This window comes from Panthera pardus, unplaced genomic scaffold, assembly GCF_024362965.1.
Source record: "Panthera pardus isolate Hobbes unplaced genomic scaffold, ASM2436296v1 HiC_scaffold_10, whole genome shotgun sequence".
Classification (NCBI taxonomy): Eukaryota; Metazoa; Chordata; class Mammalia; order Carnivora; family Felidae; genus Panthera; species Panthera pardus.
The window spans coordinates 102,497,427-102,514,259 of record NW_026526655.1 but is presented as its reverse complement, the minus strand read 5'-3'; the positions used below and the strand labels follow the sequence as shown (position 1 = coordinate 102,514,259).

General features: G+C 45.1%; 1 protein-coding gene across 8 annotated transcripts in view; it reads right to left on the bottom strand.

Moving 5' to 3' along the window:
- Positions 1–16,833, bottom strand: part of CFAP221 (cilia and flagella associated protein 221) — a 104,489-nt gene that overhangs the window by 39,148 nt on the left and 48,508 nt on the right. For 7 of the 8 annotated variants that reach the window (XM_053909662.1, XM_053909647.1, XM_053909673.1 and 4 more), the window contains 6 exons: positions 14,047–14,206; positions 9,645–9,765; positions 9,449–9,560; positions 8,898–9,006; positions 5,475–5,562; positions 836–925 (listed from right to left, as the gene is read on the bottom strand). In XM_053909662.1, coding sequence (XP_053765637.1) covers positions 836–925; positions 5,475–5,562; positions 8,898–9,006; positions 9,449–9,560; positions 9,645–9,765; positions 14,047–14,206 — 680 coding nt within the window. The remainder of the gene's footprint in view (positions 1–835; positions 926–5,474; positions 5,563–8,897; positions 9,007–9,448; positions 9,561–9,644; positions 9,766–14,046; positions 14,207–16,833) is intronic. The other variant, XM_053909670.1, reaches the window with a different exon arrangement.

Here is a 16,833-nt window from a genome sequence, read left to right as displayed (position 1 = left end):
GAATTGTTTTCATTTTCAAAATTAAAAATCAGGGTTTTAAAAAAATAAATAAAATAAAATAAATAAAAATTGGGGGTTTTAACCAGACACTATCACATGACAGAGGACTCTCAGGGGGAGGGGCCACTGTCCCCTTTTTATGTTTGAGGACACTGAGGCACAGAGGCTAAGAGGGCTTTTCCCTGGTCCCAACTCTGTGGTAGAGCTGGGACCACAACTCTGGCTTCTGGCTTCCTGTCATGCAGGAGGCAAGGAACGAGGCCCTGGGACCCACCTCGAGGACCTGCAGAGGGGCTTAGAGAGCAAAGGGAAACAACACCAAAAAAAAGATCCAAAAAGGAGAAAGTAGAGAGGCAGAGAAGAGCCAAAGAATTTAAAGCCGTTCATTTCAAGGGTAACATTAATGAATGACTTTTGATGCTTCGCTTGCAAAAATGTAGTGAAAAAAACACTCTGAAAATGTACGTTAAAATGTAAATGTAAATTAAAAGTTAGCAAGCCTCTCTTAGTGGAAGTGTTTCTATAAAATTATTCAGTGTTTTAAAAATAAGCATTATAGGCCCCTGGGTGCCTCAGTCGGTTGAGCATCTGACTTCGGCTCAGGTCATGATCTCATGGTTCGTGGGTTCGAGCCCCACGTTGGGCTCTGTGCCGACAGCTCAGAGCCTGAAGCCTACTTCGGATTCTGTGTCTCCCTCGCTCTCTGTCCCTAACCCACTCGCATTCTGTCTCTGTCTCTCTCAAAAATAAATAAACATTTAAAAATAAATAAATAAAAATAAGCATCATAAAGGGCTACCAAAAATTAGGTCCCAAATAAAGGAAAGTTACCTACTTCTTCCAGATTATGAACAACCCGTTTGTGGCTGACTTCTGTCTTGAGGCGCTGAAATTCCTCATCCAAAATGGGATCTCCTCTATCTAGCTGGGTTTTTTAATCAACAAAAATATTAAAATTGAATACAAATGCACACAATGTTGCATCTCTTTCAAACTGACAGCAACTCATCAAGTGATCGGCCACACCCACCATGAGGTCTGGCTGGGAGCCTGACAGAAGTTTCAAGTGACCATTATAATTACACTCACTGTTTCAACACAGGGGTTAGTTACAGACGCACGGACCCAGCACTTTGTTTTCATAACCAGGGGACAGTGGCTCTGGCAATCATTTCCAAGACATTTAAAATTCACAGAAAGGATTTTAGAAAACTGTGTAACTACGGGAGTGCAGAGATTTCATTTAAAAGAAATTTAATGTCTCAGTAAAGTTTCAAGCTCTTCAGAGTGGATTATCTCAGCATCAGGTTCAACAAAGACCCCATAATTCCTCCCCCTCTCCTGGGCGGTGCAGGTGGATGGGGATCTGCCCCTTCCCTGGAGGAAGTGTCTCCCCAGGCTGCTCCCCTCCCTCACCTCCTTCTTCCCCTGAACCAGGAGCCCCGGGACACTGGGACACTCCCAGGAAGGCTGGCTGGCTGGGCTTGGATTGATATCCCCACATACACCTGCTTTCGGGGAAAAGGGGACTGTGCACACTGCAAAAACTTACTGGTTTTTACCTGGGTTTTTATTATTTAAGTGACTTCTAAATCTAGCTTGGTTTGTGCATACGCTGTTTGCAATCATTTAAAAAAATTTCCTTTTAAATATTTATTTTTGAGAGAGTGAGACAGCATGTGAGTGGGGCAGGGGCAGAGAGAGAGGGAGACACAGAATCCGAGGCAGGCTCCAGGCTCTGAGCTGTCAGCACAGAGCCTGACTCGGGGCTCAAACTCACAGTCCAAGAGATGATGACCTGAGCCGAAGTCAGATGCTTAACTGACTGAACCACCCAGACGCCCCTGTTTGCAATCATTTCCAAAGACCTAACTGAAAGAAAGGTACTCTGATCACCACACTAACAAGAGAAACGAGAGAACTGTATTATTGTCACCAGGGGGTAAGCTGTGTAGCTCTGATGTGAACCTATCTGGGAGCTGACTGTGGACCTTAGCTTCAAAATACAGATTTTGTGGGGGAGACACCAGACCCCCACCATGACTAAAAATAAAATAAAATAAGCACCTTAAAGAAGGGAATGGTGAACAGGTTGGTAGCCAGAAGAGAGAGGAGGGTGATGTATTATACGTTTATCAAGACTCTACTTATTTCCAATGCGCATTTTGGAATTCACTATCATTGATCATCTCCCGAGGAAAAGCCCATCATCCTGCTCCCTCCATGCCTACTCCCTCCGCTCCCTCCACACCTCCCTCCAGCTCTCTTTCATTCGCCTTTCTGCCACCTGCCTTGGGCCTCCAGGTGTTCCTTGCTGCTGGGTCACCTGCCAGGATTCGGCTGCCAGATGAAATCTCCCGGACACAACAGAATAGGGTCTCTGCAACAGTCCCCCTGCACTGGGGCTCAGGGTCCTGGTGGGTGTTGTTAAGGGTGTGACGGCTCCTTTCCTGCTCTACTCGGGCACCTTTGCGGACGCTCACTACTCTCTGCAGGCCTCTCTCCAGCCCCTGCTCATGGCTGTCTCTGCTTCCTGGACCAGAGAAGCCTTTTCTTCTGGGATTGCTCTTTGCTCTCCGTGTACAAACACGCCCGAGTCTGCCAACTCAGAAACCAACCTCCTAGACACCTCATCCCCCTCTAATGGTCCAGGCCCTGACTCCTCGCCCCTGCTCATCTCAACTTTTCAAGAAACCATCTACTCGCTTCCATACATTCTTCGGGCAATTGCAATTTGGCTTTTTACCTCCGCATGTCTCCCAGGATTGCCGACGCTAAGGCAAACAAAGGCCTCCGAATGGCCAAACGCCATGGGTTCTTCTCAGGCCCTGCCATCCTGGATCTCTCCCCCATCAGTTTTCTCAGCGTTGTCCGTTTCTCCTGACCTCCCTGACCACTTCCCTTCTGTCTTCTCCATCGTCCGCTGCTCTTCCCTCAAATCAGGAGCTTCTCTAGATGTCTGGTCTTGAGTTACCAGCTTCTCACACCATTCACTTTCCCCAGGTCACCAGGCTCCTCTGTGGTCTAGTGGCTACCTCTCTGCTGAGTCAGACTTGTTCCTTCAGCCACCACCTGGATGCCCTCCAGTCCCCCCAACATGCCCCAAACTGAACTTTTCATCTTCTCCCTTCTTTGGTATTTGGGATCTCATTTAAAATCGCCAGCAAGCATCGAGCTGGATACCTAGGAATCATCCTATCTTCTCCCTTTCTTTACCCTTTAATTACTGCAGTTGGTACATTTTTAAATCATCCCTTCATGTTTCTCTGCCCCTTCTGGACTGTGCCCTTCTTGAGGGCAGGAAAAGTGGCTAAGTGGCTTATTCTCCAGCAGAATCTTACAGACAGTGAGTATTCACTAAGCACACTTGCCATGCGAATGCACAGTTGGGTTGGCCCGTCCACCAAATGCTGGCAATTCCAGCCCTAACGGTCACATTGACCTGGTCATGCCATGTCTGTATCACCTTCATCTCTAAAACAGTTAGAGGGGTGCCTGGGTGGCTCAGTTGGTTGAGCGTCCGACTTTGACTCAGGTCACGGTCTCGTGGTTTGTGAGTTCGAGCCTCGCGTCGGGTTCTGTGCTGACAGCTCAGAGCCTGGAGCCTGCTTCCGATTCTGTGTCGCCTCCTCTCTCTCTGCCCCTCCCATGCTCATGCTCTGTCTCTGTCTCTCAATAATAAATAAATGTTAAAAAAAATACAAAAAATAAAAGTTAGAAAATACCATCAAAAAAATAAATAAGGGGCACCTGGGTGGCTGAGTTGGTTAAACGCTGGACTTCGGCTCAGGTTATGATCTCACCGTTCATGGCTTTGAGGCCCACATCAGGTTCTGTGCTGACAGCTCAGAGCCTAGAGCCTGCTTCAGATTCTATGTCTCCCTCTCTCTCTGCCCCTCCCCTGCTCATGCTCTGTCTCTCTCTCTCTCTCTCAAAAATAAATAAACATTAAAAAAATTCTTTAACGAAAACATCACCCACTGTAGGGTGGACAGAAAACTTGGTATTTTGTTTTGAAAATCACATATGGAGAAACTGATCTACTCATCAACCTAAATTTAAATGCCAATCTAATATGTGCCTTCCCCCAATGCTAAGATTTACTAATGCAATGATTTTACATTCTTTTGTCTATCTCATGAAAAATAAAGAAAAGTAAGATAAATTTATTCAGATATTTGACTTAGACTCTAATCAAGAAGAAAACGGAGGAAGAAAAATGTATTCTATACGAGAAAAATATTCCTATCTGACAACATACCTATTTTTCCGCAGTCCCTCCTACCCAATGCTGCCACTGTGTGCGGCTCTGACTGTGGGAAGCACACACTCCCAGGCTGAAATATATGTGTTATGGCTGAATTATGTCCCCAAAAGTCATATGTTGCGATCTTAACCCCTAGTCACATCAGAATATGAATGTATTGGGAGATACAGTCTTTGAAGATGTAATCAAGTTAAAATGAGGTCATGGCGTGGGCCCTACTCCAGTGTGACTGGTGTCCTTTATAAGAGGGAATCTGGACACAGAAACTATGAAGTCACAGGGAAAAGACGATCATCTACAAGCCAACGAGAGGGATCATTCCCTCATGTCCCTTACAAGGAGCCAACCTTGCCAACACCTTGATCTTGGGCTTTCAGAATGGCGAGAAAATACATTTCCGTTGATCACACCACCCACTCTGTGGTACTTGGCTATGGCAGCCCTGGCAGGCCAACAGGACATGTGGTGATTCTGCAAGTCCTACCACCAAAGTCCGAGCCCCTGAGACAGGAGGTGCAAGCGAAGCCCTATCTCCTCTGGCCCGTGTGTGTCCTGTGCTTCGGCCATTACAGGCCTGTCCCCGGTGTCCCCTGCACCTGTCCTCAGGGAACAACATCTCTCATGCCATGACAAGCCCAGGGGTGTGATCCAGCCCTGCCATTCCCGTCTCCACCCCCCACTCCCTGAATCCACAGGTGCCGCCTTGGCGACCTAGCCGTGGCTCCCTCCCCTCAACCGGTTTCCTGCTCTCTGCTTAGCCCCCTTGAGCATCTCTGACTTGGACCTTTTGTCTGGCTCTGGCATGGCTCCTGGCCACTGTCTTTGTGTCCTTACTTTCATGCCCTGCAGAATACAGGACAGATGCACCTAATGTCCAGAATTCCAACCTGAATTTGAGGCATTTCCCTCCCTCTGAATTGAATGCCTCTGTCCTCTCTATTGCTTTTCAAAATCATACCGTGTCTTCCAGGAAGCTTTTCAATTAAATGAGTTCTCTCATCTCTCTGGCTTCGAAATCCCCACAATACTTAGTAGAGGTCTCTTGTGACATTTACGGCCGGCCTTGATTTATGGTTAACAATGAACTTGTCATCAGCTTCCTCCCCCCAACTTTAAGTTTTCTTTCTCCTGATGTGGCATCTTGCATATAGCCGGAATTCGACCTATTGAGTGCAATCAGCGACATCAAACTAACAGTGATTCTGACCTTGTATTTGGCGTATTCTCTTTGCCGCTCTTCAATAAGGTCTTTTTTAAATTTTAAAGACACATGATCTTTACCAAGGTGCACCTGCCTGGGGAGAAAAAAAACAACAACAAAAAAAACAGCTTCCAGAACCGATCAGAATACCATGGTCGGCTTGGGGATGGAATGTCTTAGCTATACTCTACAACGGAAGAGGAGTGCTGAGACATTGGAGCAGGGCCATGGGGGGGCAGACACTGTGGAGACTACAGCAACACAGCTGAGATGAAGAATGTGTTCTACAAAATGAAGCTTCTCTTCTAGCAACACATGCTGGATCTTTATAAATAAATGAAACAAAAATCCGGACGCTCAACATCTCTAGTCATTAGGGAAATGGAAATCAGGACCAGAGTGACTCGTGTACTGGTACGCCACACCCACGAAGATGTCAGTGACGATGATGACGGCAGCAACAAAGCAGGCACTGCCAAGGATGTGGGCAAACTGGAACCTTTGTTACACCACTGACAGGAACGTTCAGTGGGGCAGCCACTGCGGAAAACGGTGTGGCGGTGGCACAAAAAGTTGAACATCGAGTTCCCACACGACCAAGCAATTCCACTCCTAGGCATATACCCAAGAGGACTGAAAAGATGCGCTCACACAAAAACTTGTGTGTGAATGTTCACAGCAGCGTTATTCACGACGGCCAAAAAATGAAGACCACCCAATGCCCATCAACTGAGAAACAGATAAACAAAACACCGCATGGCCATACAATGGAATAGTATGCAGCCATAAAAAGCAACAAAGCCCTGATAGATGCTATGATGTAGATGAACCCTTAAACTGTGTTAAATGAAAGAAGCCAGTTACAAAAGGCCATATGGGTGTGTATGATTCCATTTATTTTTTTTTAATGTTTCTTTATTTTTGACAGGGAGAGAGTGTGAGCTGGGGAGGGGCAGAGAAAGAGAGAGAAAGACAGGGAGACACAGAATCCGGGCTCTGACCTGTCAGCACAGAGCCCATCACAGGGCTCGAACTCATGAACCGTGAGATCACGACCTGAGCCAAAGGTGGGTGTTTAAACAACTGAGCCGCCCAGGCGCCCCTGTATGATTCCATTTATTTTTTATTTATTTTTTTTTTTTAAATTTTTTTTTCAACGTTTTTTATTTATTTTTGGGACAGAGAGAGACAGAGCATGAACGGGGGAGGGGCAGAGAGAGAGGGAGACACAGAATCGGAAACAGGCTCCAGGCTCCGAGCCATCAGCCCAGAGCCTGACGCGGGGCTCGAACTCACGGACCGCGAGATCGTGACCTGGCTGAAGTCGGACGCTTAACCGACTGCGCCACCCAGGCGCCCCTGTATGATTCCATTTAAATGAAATATCCAGGGGCGCCTGGGTGGCTCAGTCGGTTAAGCGTCCGACTTCGGCTCAGGTCACGATCTTGCGGTCCGTGAGTTCGAGCCCCGCGTCGGGCTCTGTGCTGACAGCTTGGAGCCTGGAGCCTGTTTCCGATTCTGTGTCTCCCTCTCCCTGACCTTCCCCCGTTCATGCTTTGTCTCTCTCTGTCTCAAAAATAAATAAATGTTAAGAAAAATTTTTTTTTAAATAAAAAATAAATGAAATGTCCGGAATACGTGAATCTACAGAGATACAATAGTGGTCACCAAGTGCTGGGGGAGGGGAGAGGGGACTGGGGAGCGACTGCCTAATGGGTATGGGGTTTCTTTCTGGAGTGATGCAAATATTCTGGAGTCGAGTAATGGTGATGGCTGCACAGCCCCGTGAATACACGAAAAACTTCTGCATTGTACACTTGAAAATGGCTAAGATGGTGAACTTTGCGTTTGGTGAATTTTACCACGGTTTAGAAAACTCTGGTATGGAGTGTATTGACTGTGGAGGCTGGCACATGTTCAAAAATAAATAGCAGCTACGATGAGAAGGAGAGTGAAGAGACCTAGAAGCTAAATACATATTGTATGACCTTTGGATGCTGGATTCTTCCTCTCCAAAAACAAACAAAAAGCCAGATAGAAAGGACATTATTGAGACAACCGGGTAAATCTGCATATAGGCTGGAGATGATAATATTACGGTATCAATGTCAGCGTTCTTGGAATTGATTATGGTAATGTTGGAGAATGTCCTTGTTCTTAGGAACTACACGCTCAAGTCCCTAAGAGTGAAGCCTCATGACATCTGCAACTTACTTTCCCATGGTTCAAAGAAAGACGCGTGTGAAGCGTGTGTATGTGGAGAGGGAGGAGTAGATACGGCATAATGTCAGCAACCGGTGACATGTCAAGTGTCAAGTGTGAAGAACCCATGTCAAGTGTCTACGGGTGTTACTGGCAGGTTTAAAAAGCTTTCAACAAAAACAGCCGGGGGAAAACATGAAGTGAAGAACACAGCATACAAAACTGAATTTAGGATGTGACTTCAGGTATGCTGCGAAGAAGCACGGGAGGAAGGAAATACACCAGGGCTAATGGTGGTCATTAGCACATTATAGAGATTTTTTTTTCCCTTCTCTACACTTAAAAAATATGTATTTTTCAGGTTTTCGACAATGACAACATGATCATTTCTTATAATAGGGAAAGAGCATTTTAAAAAATGATCTGAAGGGACTTGGCGTTCTTCCCATTTAACGGAGGGCAGCCCGTGGATACAGACTGCCGCGGAAGCAGAGGTGCTTCCGTGAGAAACTAAGGGTGGTCCTCTGTGCAAGCAGGGGGGCCGCAGGGGGCATCTGCGAGGGCCCTGGGGCTCAGCGCACCTTCCTTCTGTCCAGGAAGTGTGGAGGTGGGGCGTGGACGAGGCGGCCTCTCAAAGACTCTTAAATGGACTCTCAAAGACTTTTTAGCTCAATTCAAGAGTTCCTAAAGTTGACGTTAGTGGAGTCTGTGCACACGGATGCATCTGGTATGAACTCGTAACAAATTGTGGAAAGGGCTCTATTTTGACTGCCGGAGCACAAGACAGAAGTCTCACGGCTGAGTTTTAGAACCCCCCCCCCCCACCAAGGGCCTCTCCTAACCCCTAGCCCGCACTGCTGGGCTCCCCGCAAGGCCCCTGGGGCACACTGCCCAGGGCACAGGGGGCTAATGCTGGGGCAAGAGTTGGGGCACCTGCGGAGAGAGAGATGGGACGCTGGCAGCAGTGGCCGGGGGGAGCAGGGTCCTGGTTCTGCCACTGTCTGCTCACACTGAGGAAAGAACATGTTTGCTCGCAATAATTTAGTCCTAATGGAAACTTCGGAGGTCCAGTGGAGGAGAGGGAATAATCAAACTTCTAAAAGGGCACAAAAAGCTGTTACATTTCATCATGTCTCATGTATAAAAAGCCATTACTAAAAAAAAAAAAAAAGCCATTACTAAAAACACTGTATTTTCATTTGATATAAATAATTGCTCGGTATTTACCACTTAAGGTGATTTTCCATCTCTTCATAAGTGTCCTGTCTGACTTTCTGTTCAAACAGTGCTTCCTTCATCTGTCTTGTTTTTGAAATCTCATTGCCTTGGTCCAAAACTGAGGGGAGAAGAAAACGATGATTATACCAGAGTCAAATCAGAATCATTTGCTAAGACAAAAACACATTTCTAATGGCTAAACACAACAGCAATCTCAGCTTCGTTGCTGCTGTTATTAACAGTAAATGTGGCAAGCAGTGGGGCGCCTGGGGGGCTCAGTCGGTTGAGCGTCCAACTTCGGCTCAGGTCAGGATCTCGCGGTTCATGAGTTCGAGCCCCACGTCGGGCTCTGTGCTGACAGCTCGGAGCCTGGAGCCTGCCTCGGATTCTGTGTCTCCCTCTCTCTCTGCCCCTCCCCCACTCTCACTTTGTCTCACTCTGTCTCTTAAAAATAAATAAATGTAAAAATAAAATTAAAAAAAATTTTTTTAAAAAATGCGACAAGCAATAATTCTTTCCTGTTCCGCCAGGGGCTGATTTATAATGAATCGACCAGTTACCTTCTCTTAATTCTTTAATCTTCAATTTCCCTGGTTCTTGGTTTAAAACAGTTGCCACAGCAAACGGATTTGATAAATCCACTGGAAATCTCAAGTCGTGATATTCAATTTCCTGAGACCAAATCAGGAGGGAAAAGTCACTTATTTTGCTTCTCTATCATTCCTTCCAGCGTGTTGAGTGTAATGCGCACGTTACCTTAATCTTTGGGGGCTTTATTTTTGGTGGCAGGCGGTGAAAATTTATGTGTGTCATCGCCTTTTCTGGAGGAACATCCACTCTCTTAGAAGGAGCATTTAATCTTTCAAATTCTTCTAATCTATAGTTTAAAACAGGTATTAAATTAGTATATGATCCAACAACGCAAAGTTCCTATTTTTTAAAGGATTTTTTTAGGTAATCACTACACCCAATGTGGGGGCTCGGATTTACAACCCCGAGATCAGGAGTCACATGCTTTACTGACTGAGTCAGCCAGGTGCCCCACAAGCTTTCTATTTTTAGTGTTCCTCCTGGTAATACCATGGCTTTTGGTCAATTAATGACTATATCTGCACTGAAAATAAATTTATGTGCTAAAACAGTGGTCTACTAGGACGCCTGGCTGGCTCAGTCGGTAGGGCACGGAACTCTTGATCTCAGGGTCGGGAGTTCAAGCCCCACGTTGGACATGAAACCTACTGAAAGAAAGGAAGAAAGAAAGAAAGAAAGAAAAAAAGAAAGAAAGAAAGCTTTATATTAAAAAAAAAGTAAAACAGTGGTCTACTAAAATAAATGCAATGTTAGTATACCAGCGTATAATCATGTGTCAAAATAGTCTACCAATGGGTGCTTTTCTTTACCTTCTCGAAGAATATAACAAGAGGACAATGTGACACACTGAAAAATGCTCTCACAGTCTAGTGTGATTCATTTCTAGGCTGTTGGTTTTCAATAGCTAAATCTACTACATTAAAAAAAAATCTTATACTGATTTATCTTCCTAGTAAAAGAATGATTATGGCCACTGTTTACAGTGTTGTTTTTTTTTTAGAGAGATAGAGTGCATGGGTGCACACACACACACACACACGTGTACGTGAGGGGGAGGGGCAGAGGGTGGGAGAGAGAAGAGAATCTCAAGCAAGCTCCACGCTCCGCTTGGAGCCCAATGTGGGGCTTGATCCCAGGACCCTGGGATCATGACCTGTGCCAAAATCGAGAGTCAGATTCTCAATCAACTGAGTCACCCAGGCACTGCCAGGAAGATCTTTTAAAAAGCAACTCGGACTAATATTTGAGATCTTTTCTGCAACTGAAAACTGTCTTGGACACGTGTAGGTATAGGCAGTGCTATTACCGTGCCTACAGAAGCTACCGGACTTATTTATTACGAGATGTAGTAGAACTGCATCACGTTCAATACTGTGAGGCATTTCTTCAAGCTACAATATGTGAACACTTGTTTTGCAAAATGACTTATGTCCATGATATTACAGAAAAAGGAATACCCTAACGTTTACTCATTCTTAATTTTTTTTAATGTTTATTTTTTTGAAAGAGAGAGATGGAGTACGAGCGGGGTGGGGTGGGGGGGAGCAGAGAGCGAGGGAGACACAGACTCCGAAGCAGGCTCCAGGCTCCGAGCTGTCAGCACAGAGCCCGACGCGGGGCTCGAACCCACGAACTGTGAGATTATGACCTGAGCCAAAGTCGGACGCTCAACGGACGGAGCCACCCAGGCACCCCTAACATTTACTCACTCTGACAATCACAATACACGTGCTGAACCCCTACCCCCACTGCACAACATGGGACACACCAGCAATCTCAAACTTAACATTGCCTTCATAAGAGTATCTTGAAAGGTCGATAGCCTGAGAGAACATGCCCTTTGGCAAGACACACACTGACTGACGGGCTGCGACGTGCAGGGCAGAGGCAGCGGGTCAGGGGGTGAGTTGTGGCCCAGTGTCCACATCTCATCAGAGCGTTGACACCACCTCTGCTATAAAGATTGGGAAACATTTTTGTTTCCACATCTTTGAAGGCGTGGAAAAACAGTCTCCTCACGCAATCTAACGGCTGACGATGGAAACGAAGGGGTCGAAGAAAATGGTAAATTTTAACAAGGAGTTACTCGGGGAACTTGAGGAATTCCATCATACACCATATTCTGCCATGACAAAAACCAAACAAGACCCAGCAACCTATGAATCTTTCAGAGAGCACTGAGGCCAGGACAATTTTCTTCCTTCATGGTGGAATTTATATGTTCTAGTACTATCTACAGTCTGGGGAGATACGTAGGTCTTGAGGCACAGTCCTTGAAAACATCAAGTGTGTACTAAATGAGATATTAAATTCCAGCTGGGTGACCAAAACATAGTAGTTTAAAAACAGGTATGTCTGCATTTGCATGGTGCTTCTACCGTACAACGCCCTCGTATATTTAAGAACATGTCTTGCGGGGGCTCAGTCGGTTAAGCATCCGACTCCGGCTCAGGTCAGGATCTCGCGGTCCATGAGTTTGAGCCCCACGTCGGGCTCTGTGCTGACAGCGCTGAGCCTGGAGCCTGTTTCGGATTCTGTGTCTCCCTCTCTCTCTGACCCTCCCCCCGTTCATGCTCTGTCTCTCTCTGTCTCAAAAATAAATAAACGTTATAAAAAAAATTCAATAAAAAAAAAGAAAAAAAAAAAGAACATGTCTTGGGAAGCAACAGTCCACTCAAGCGAGGTCTTTAAGAAAGCCATTTGTACATCACAGCATACGACATGAGACGACAAATAGCATTTTGTGTGGCCAGTTACCTAATACCAGAAAAATTACTACGGTCTTTCCCTCATATCCAATGCTACTCGTTCATTGCCAGGATGATTTTATTTCTACCGTGGTTACTTGCGGGATTCGGGTTCAGCAGGCCACGCTAACATCCTACAATTGATTTAGTCTGCTTTGAATTTTTAGGAAGAAAGTCATGACATAAATATATAATCATGGAGTTCATTCATATTTTGATATGGGCATGTTACTCTACTTTCAATATGCTTAATGATGTCAACGTGGGATGTGTATCTCTATGTGAAAAGGAAACTCCAGATATTTCTTTATCCTTTTCAAAACATCTGTAAGGATTTTCCTTATGCTGTGACAAGTTTTCCTTTAGCTTTTATACAAATCACGCATATTAGGAAAAATGTGTAACTTTAACCAGATATATTGGGATATAAAAATACAAGCTCACAGTCAAATAGAAATAGAAGTTCAGAAAAAATTTGTTACAAAGTAAAACTTAATCTCATTTCACACTTTTACTCTGTGAATGCTGATGAGTTAAAAAAAAAAAAAAAACAACCTCCCATGTGGCACATTTTCATTTTTGCCTTATGTTGAAGTCACTTGTTACACCTGACTTCTTTTAGCTCCTCTGCTGTGAGTGTCTTCAGAGTGTAGACTGTGTCCCATAGGGCTTTGCAATGGACACTGCGCACAGCAGGCACTCAACTAATTATAGCGTCATATTGAGGCACCTGGGTGGCTCAATCGGTGTCCGACTTTGGCTCAGGTCATGATTTCACAGTTCATGAGTTCGAGCCCCACGTCGGGCTCTGTGCTGACAGCTTAGAGCTGGAGCCTACTTTGGATTCTGTGTCTCCCTTTCTCTCTGTCCCTCCTCCTCCTTGTGACCCTCCCCCACTTGTGTTCTTTTTCTCTCTCAAAAATAAATAAACATTAAGAAAAATGATGTCATGTTGAAAATTTGAAAATAGTTATGCTGTTCCTGTCTTATGATTTACATTTAAAATAGAGTGTAGGGGGGCGCCTGGGTGGCTCAGTCGGTTAAAGCGTCCGACTTCAGCTCAGGTCACGATCTCGCGGTCCGTGAGTTCGAGCCCCGCGTCGGGCTCTGGGCTGATGGCTCAGAGCCTGGAGCCTGCTTCTGATTCTGTGTCTCCCTCTCTTTCTGCCCCTGCCCCGTTCATGCTCTGTCTCTCTCTGTCTCAAAAATAAATTTAAAAAAAGCGTTAAAAAAAAGATTTAAAATAGAGTGTAGGGGTACCTGGGTGGCTCAGTCAGTTAAACATCTGACTTTGGCTCAGGTCACGAGCTCGCAGTGTGGGAGTTCAAGCCCTGCATCGGGCTCTGCACTGATAGCTCAGAGCCTACTTGGGATTCTCTCTCAATCCCTCCCTCTCTGTCCCTCCCCCACTCTCTCTCTCTCTCAATAAATAAATAAACTTAAAAAAATAAAAAATAAAATAGAGTGTAATACATACATATGATCATGTATGTAATGTGTAATGTACATACGTGAAATACATGCATAAGGTCAAAACTCAACCAGCCCAGCAGTAGTAATCAGTAAAAGCAAGTATCCCTCAAACCACCTTTTCTTGGTCATCTCTTCCCCTCTCAGTAGGACCAACTACCACTACAAGCCTAGAGCTATTCTGTGCATTATTATTTACTTTAAAGAGTATTTTATGAAAGCTCATCATCTTACGTACGGTTGTGATGGCATTCTGCTACAAGAAAGAAAGAATGGGAAGAAATGGCGACTTAGGAATTACTTTAAACAAATTTTAGGAAGAAACAAAAGACATTCCAAAGCAGCCATACGGTAAAGCCACGTTGGGACAGCATGTTCCGGTGAAGACACATTCGTATGGTTGAGAGTTGAACTGTGAGATCCATAGCTGCATTTTTATTTGTGCAATCCCATAGTGAAATGGTGTGAACTTCACGGTCACGTTCATCTTCCCGTTAGCCGGGATTAGTCCTGAGGGGAAAGAAAAGAGACGATTCTTCCTTGTCTTGCAAAGTCCAGTCAAAGAGGCTGATACACACACAAATATGTTCTTCCCATGGTAAGTACAAGTATTTCCATGCTCTTTTCATTAAATCCATGTGAATCGACTTCTACATGTTTACACTGATCTTATTTACCAACTGCTACGTTAATCCTTCATAATAATTGACTGTCACTTATATAAATAGATATATGTCCATCAGCATTAGTGAGTCAGACGTGAACTCCCAGAACTATCATCTTTAAGCCAACTACCACTCGTCGATGTTAATGCTGTAAGCAACAAAGAATAGCTAGGAACACGCATAAAAGTTTCTGTCCAGGTAATTCAGTTTCCCGCATTTTGGTGTAATTGGATTCTCTCCTTCCAAATCTTTGGGACGGACTACTGCTCTCTCTGAAGTCAAATATCCCAGCTTACCTTATTATTTTTCTGTTCTATCTCTGGTGCCAAAAGGGCTTAGTAAGTCCTCAATAACAGGGAAAGGGAAAGAAAAGGGAGAAAGAAAAGGAGGGAGAAAGGGAGGAAGGATCAATGTAGTAGATACAAGAAGGGTTAATGTTCTCTCTGATTTCCACTGAAGGCTCTTTGGTTTGCCTTCTAGATGATTCCTTATGCCCTCATGTGTCTGGTCTTTGCACTATCCCTGCAGAGGCCTTATACTTTCCCTCCAAATTGCTTGGCATACCCTCCTTCTCATCTATGCCGTCCTCTCAATCTTGTCCCGCTGTCTTCCTTGTTCTCTATGCACAACCACATGGACCTTTTATGTGCCTATCCAAGCATTCACTAACCATTTACTGTGTTCCAGGCAACGTTTTAGGCACCTGAGAAACAGCAATAAACAAAACAAAGTCCCAGATCTCACAGACTTTACATTCTAGCTGGGGACTGAAAGCAAACAAACAAATAGATGACTATAAAATATAAAGTCATGTTACGAATACCAGCAAGAAAAGTAAAGCAGGGTATGGGGGAAGCAAGTGAAATGAAATGCTCCATTTGAGACAGAATGAACAGGAGGCTTCTCTAGTGAGGAGATGTTGCAGCTGAGACCTGAAGGAAGGTCATACACATTGGGCTCCTGCTGCCTCAGGGCCTTGGCACGTGCTATTCCCTTTCTCTAGATCTTCTTTTAGTTTTTGTTTTTGTTTTTGTTTTTTTTTTAGAGAGAGCAAGTAGAAGGGGGAAGAGGGAGAGAGAATCGTAAGCAGACCCACGCTCAGCACAGAGCCCGACATGGGGCTCGATCCCACAACCCTGGGATCATGACCTGAGCCAAAATCGAGAGTTGGATGCTCAACCGACTGAGCCACCCAGGTGCCCCCTCTTTAAGTTTTTTAATCCTACTCTCTGAAATGACCTCTTTTTGCCATCTGCCTTCTCCTAGACTCAAACGTAGTTTTACAAAAGTAGGAACCTGCTCATTACTGTGTTCCCAGCTCAATAAATACTAGTTGAGTGAGTGAATGAACCAAGTTTCATTCACTCACTCAACCTCTGTATCACGTGAAACTCCTCCTGACTCCTCATCCCTAGCAGCCTTCACTCCCTTAAACTTGTATCAGCCCAAGGGCCACCTGAACGGTTGCCTGCTCAAGTTTACAGCTCTCCCCCTGGACTGCACACCCCTAAGGCTGGCAGCAGGCCCCAAAGCTCATTTACCATCCCAGACCCTTAGCTCAGTGCTTCAGAAATAGGTATGGGTCAACTTCCTGAGAGCAGAAGTCTACACCTTTAAATGACATCCACTAGTGACCCAAGAACTCCCTGCAGGGCAGAGTGAATCAGCAGAAGAGCTCGGTTCTACAGGCCAACCTAGGATCAGCTGAATACAAACCCATGTGCTACAGGTCCATACCTTGACCACCCACCCGGTCAGAAAATAAAACATCCTTTGACCCGCAGTTCACTGGGGGGCTTTAGACTGCTTCTGCTCCGGCTCATTAACTTAAAATAATAAGAACAAGCTCTGGAGCAAGGATTAATGTTTGCCTTGACCCGGCTGATTTATTTTTAAGTGCTCCCGGCCCACACCTAATACATAAAACACACTGGAGGCGTAACCTGGGCAACCAGAGTGGACAATGCTTTTTCCATCAACGGGGACACCAGTTAGCACAGCTCCGTTAACGGAACTTGGTTGCGGCTGATTGTCAAATGTTAACAGCTCTTAAAGGTGTGCCTAGCAGTCCTGGCTTACTGCTTGGCAAAAACTAATGGTGGGAGGAAGGAGAGCAAGTTTCATGGTTTAACAGTAAGAAACACCCCCCCCCCCATTACTACTTTATTTTAAAAAGCCCAGACCAAGATTTTATGGGTTCCGTCCACTCTGGGGGCAATTTCAGATCACTGCCCTTAGATCAGCAGGGATAATGTTAAATTGCAGGGCAGTGAGGGTGTAGGGTGGAGAGAGAGAGGAGAGAAAAACTGAGAAATGAACTAGAGGCTAAGAAAATCCTAGTCTATCAGTAAAATGGCTGTAACGAAGAAAACATAGCAACACTGAAAAATACTATAATGATTCATGAAGTGACCAGAAAATACCACTGGATCTTTGCCTTGATTTTTGTTTTTTTATATATTTTTGAGAGAG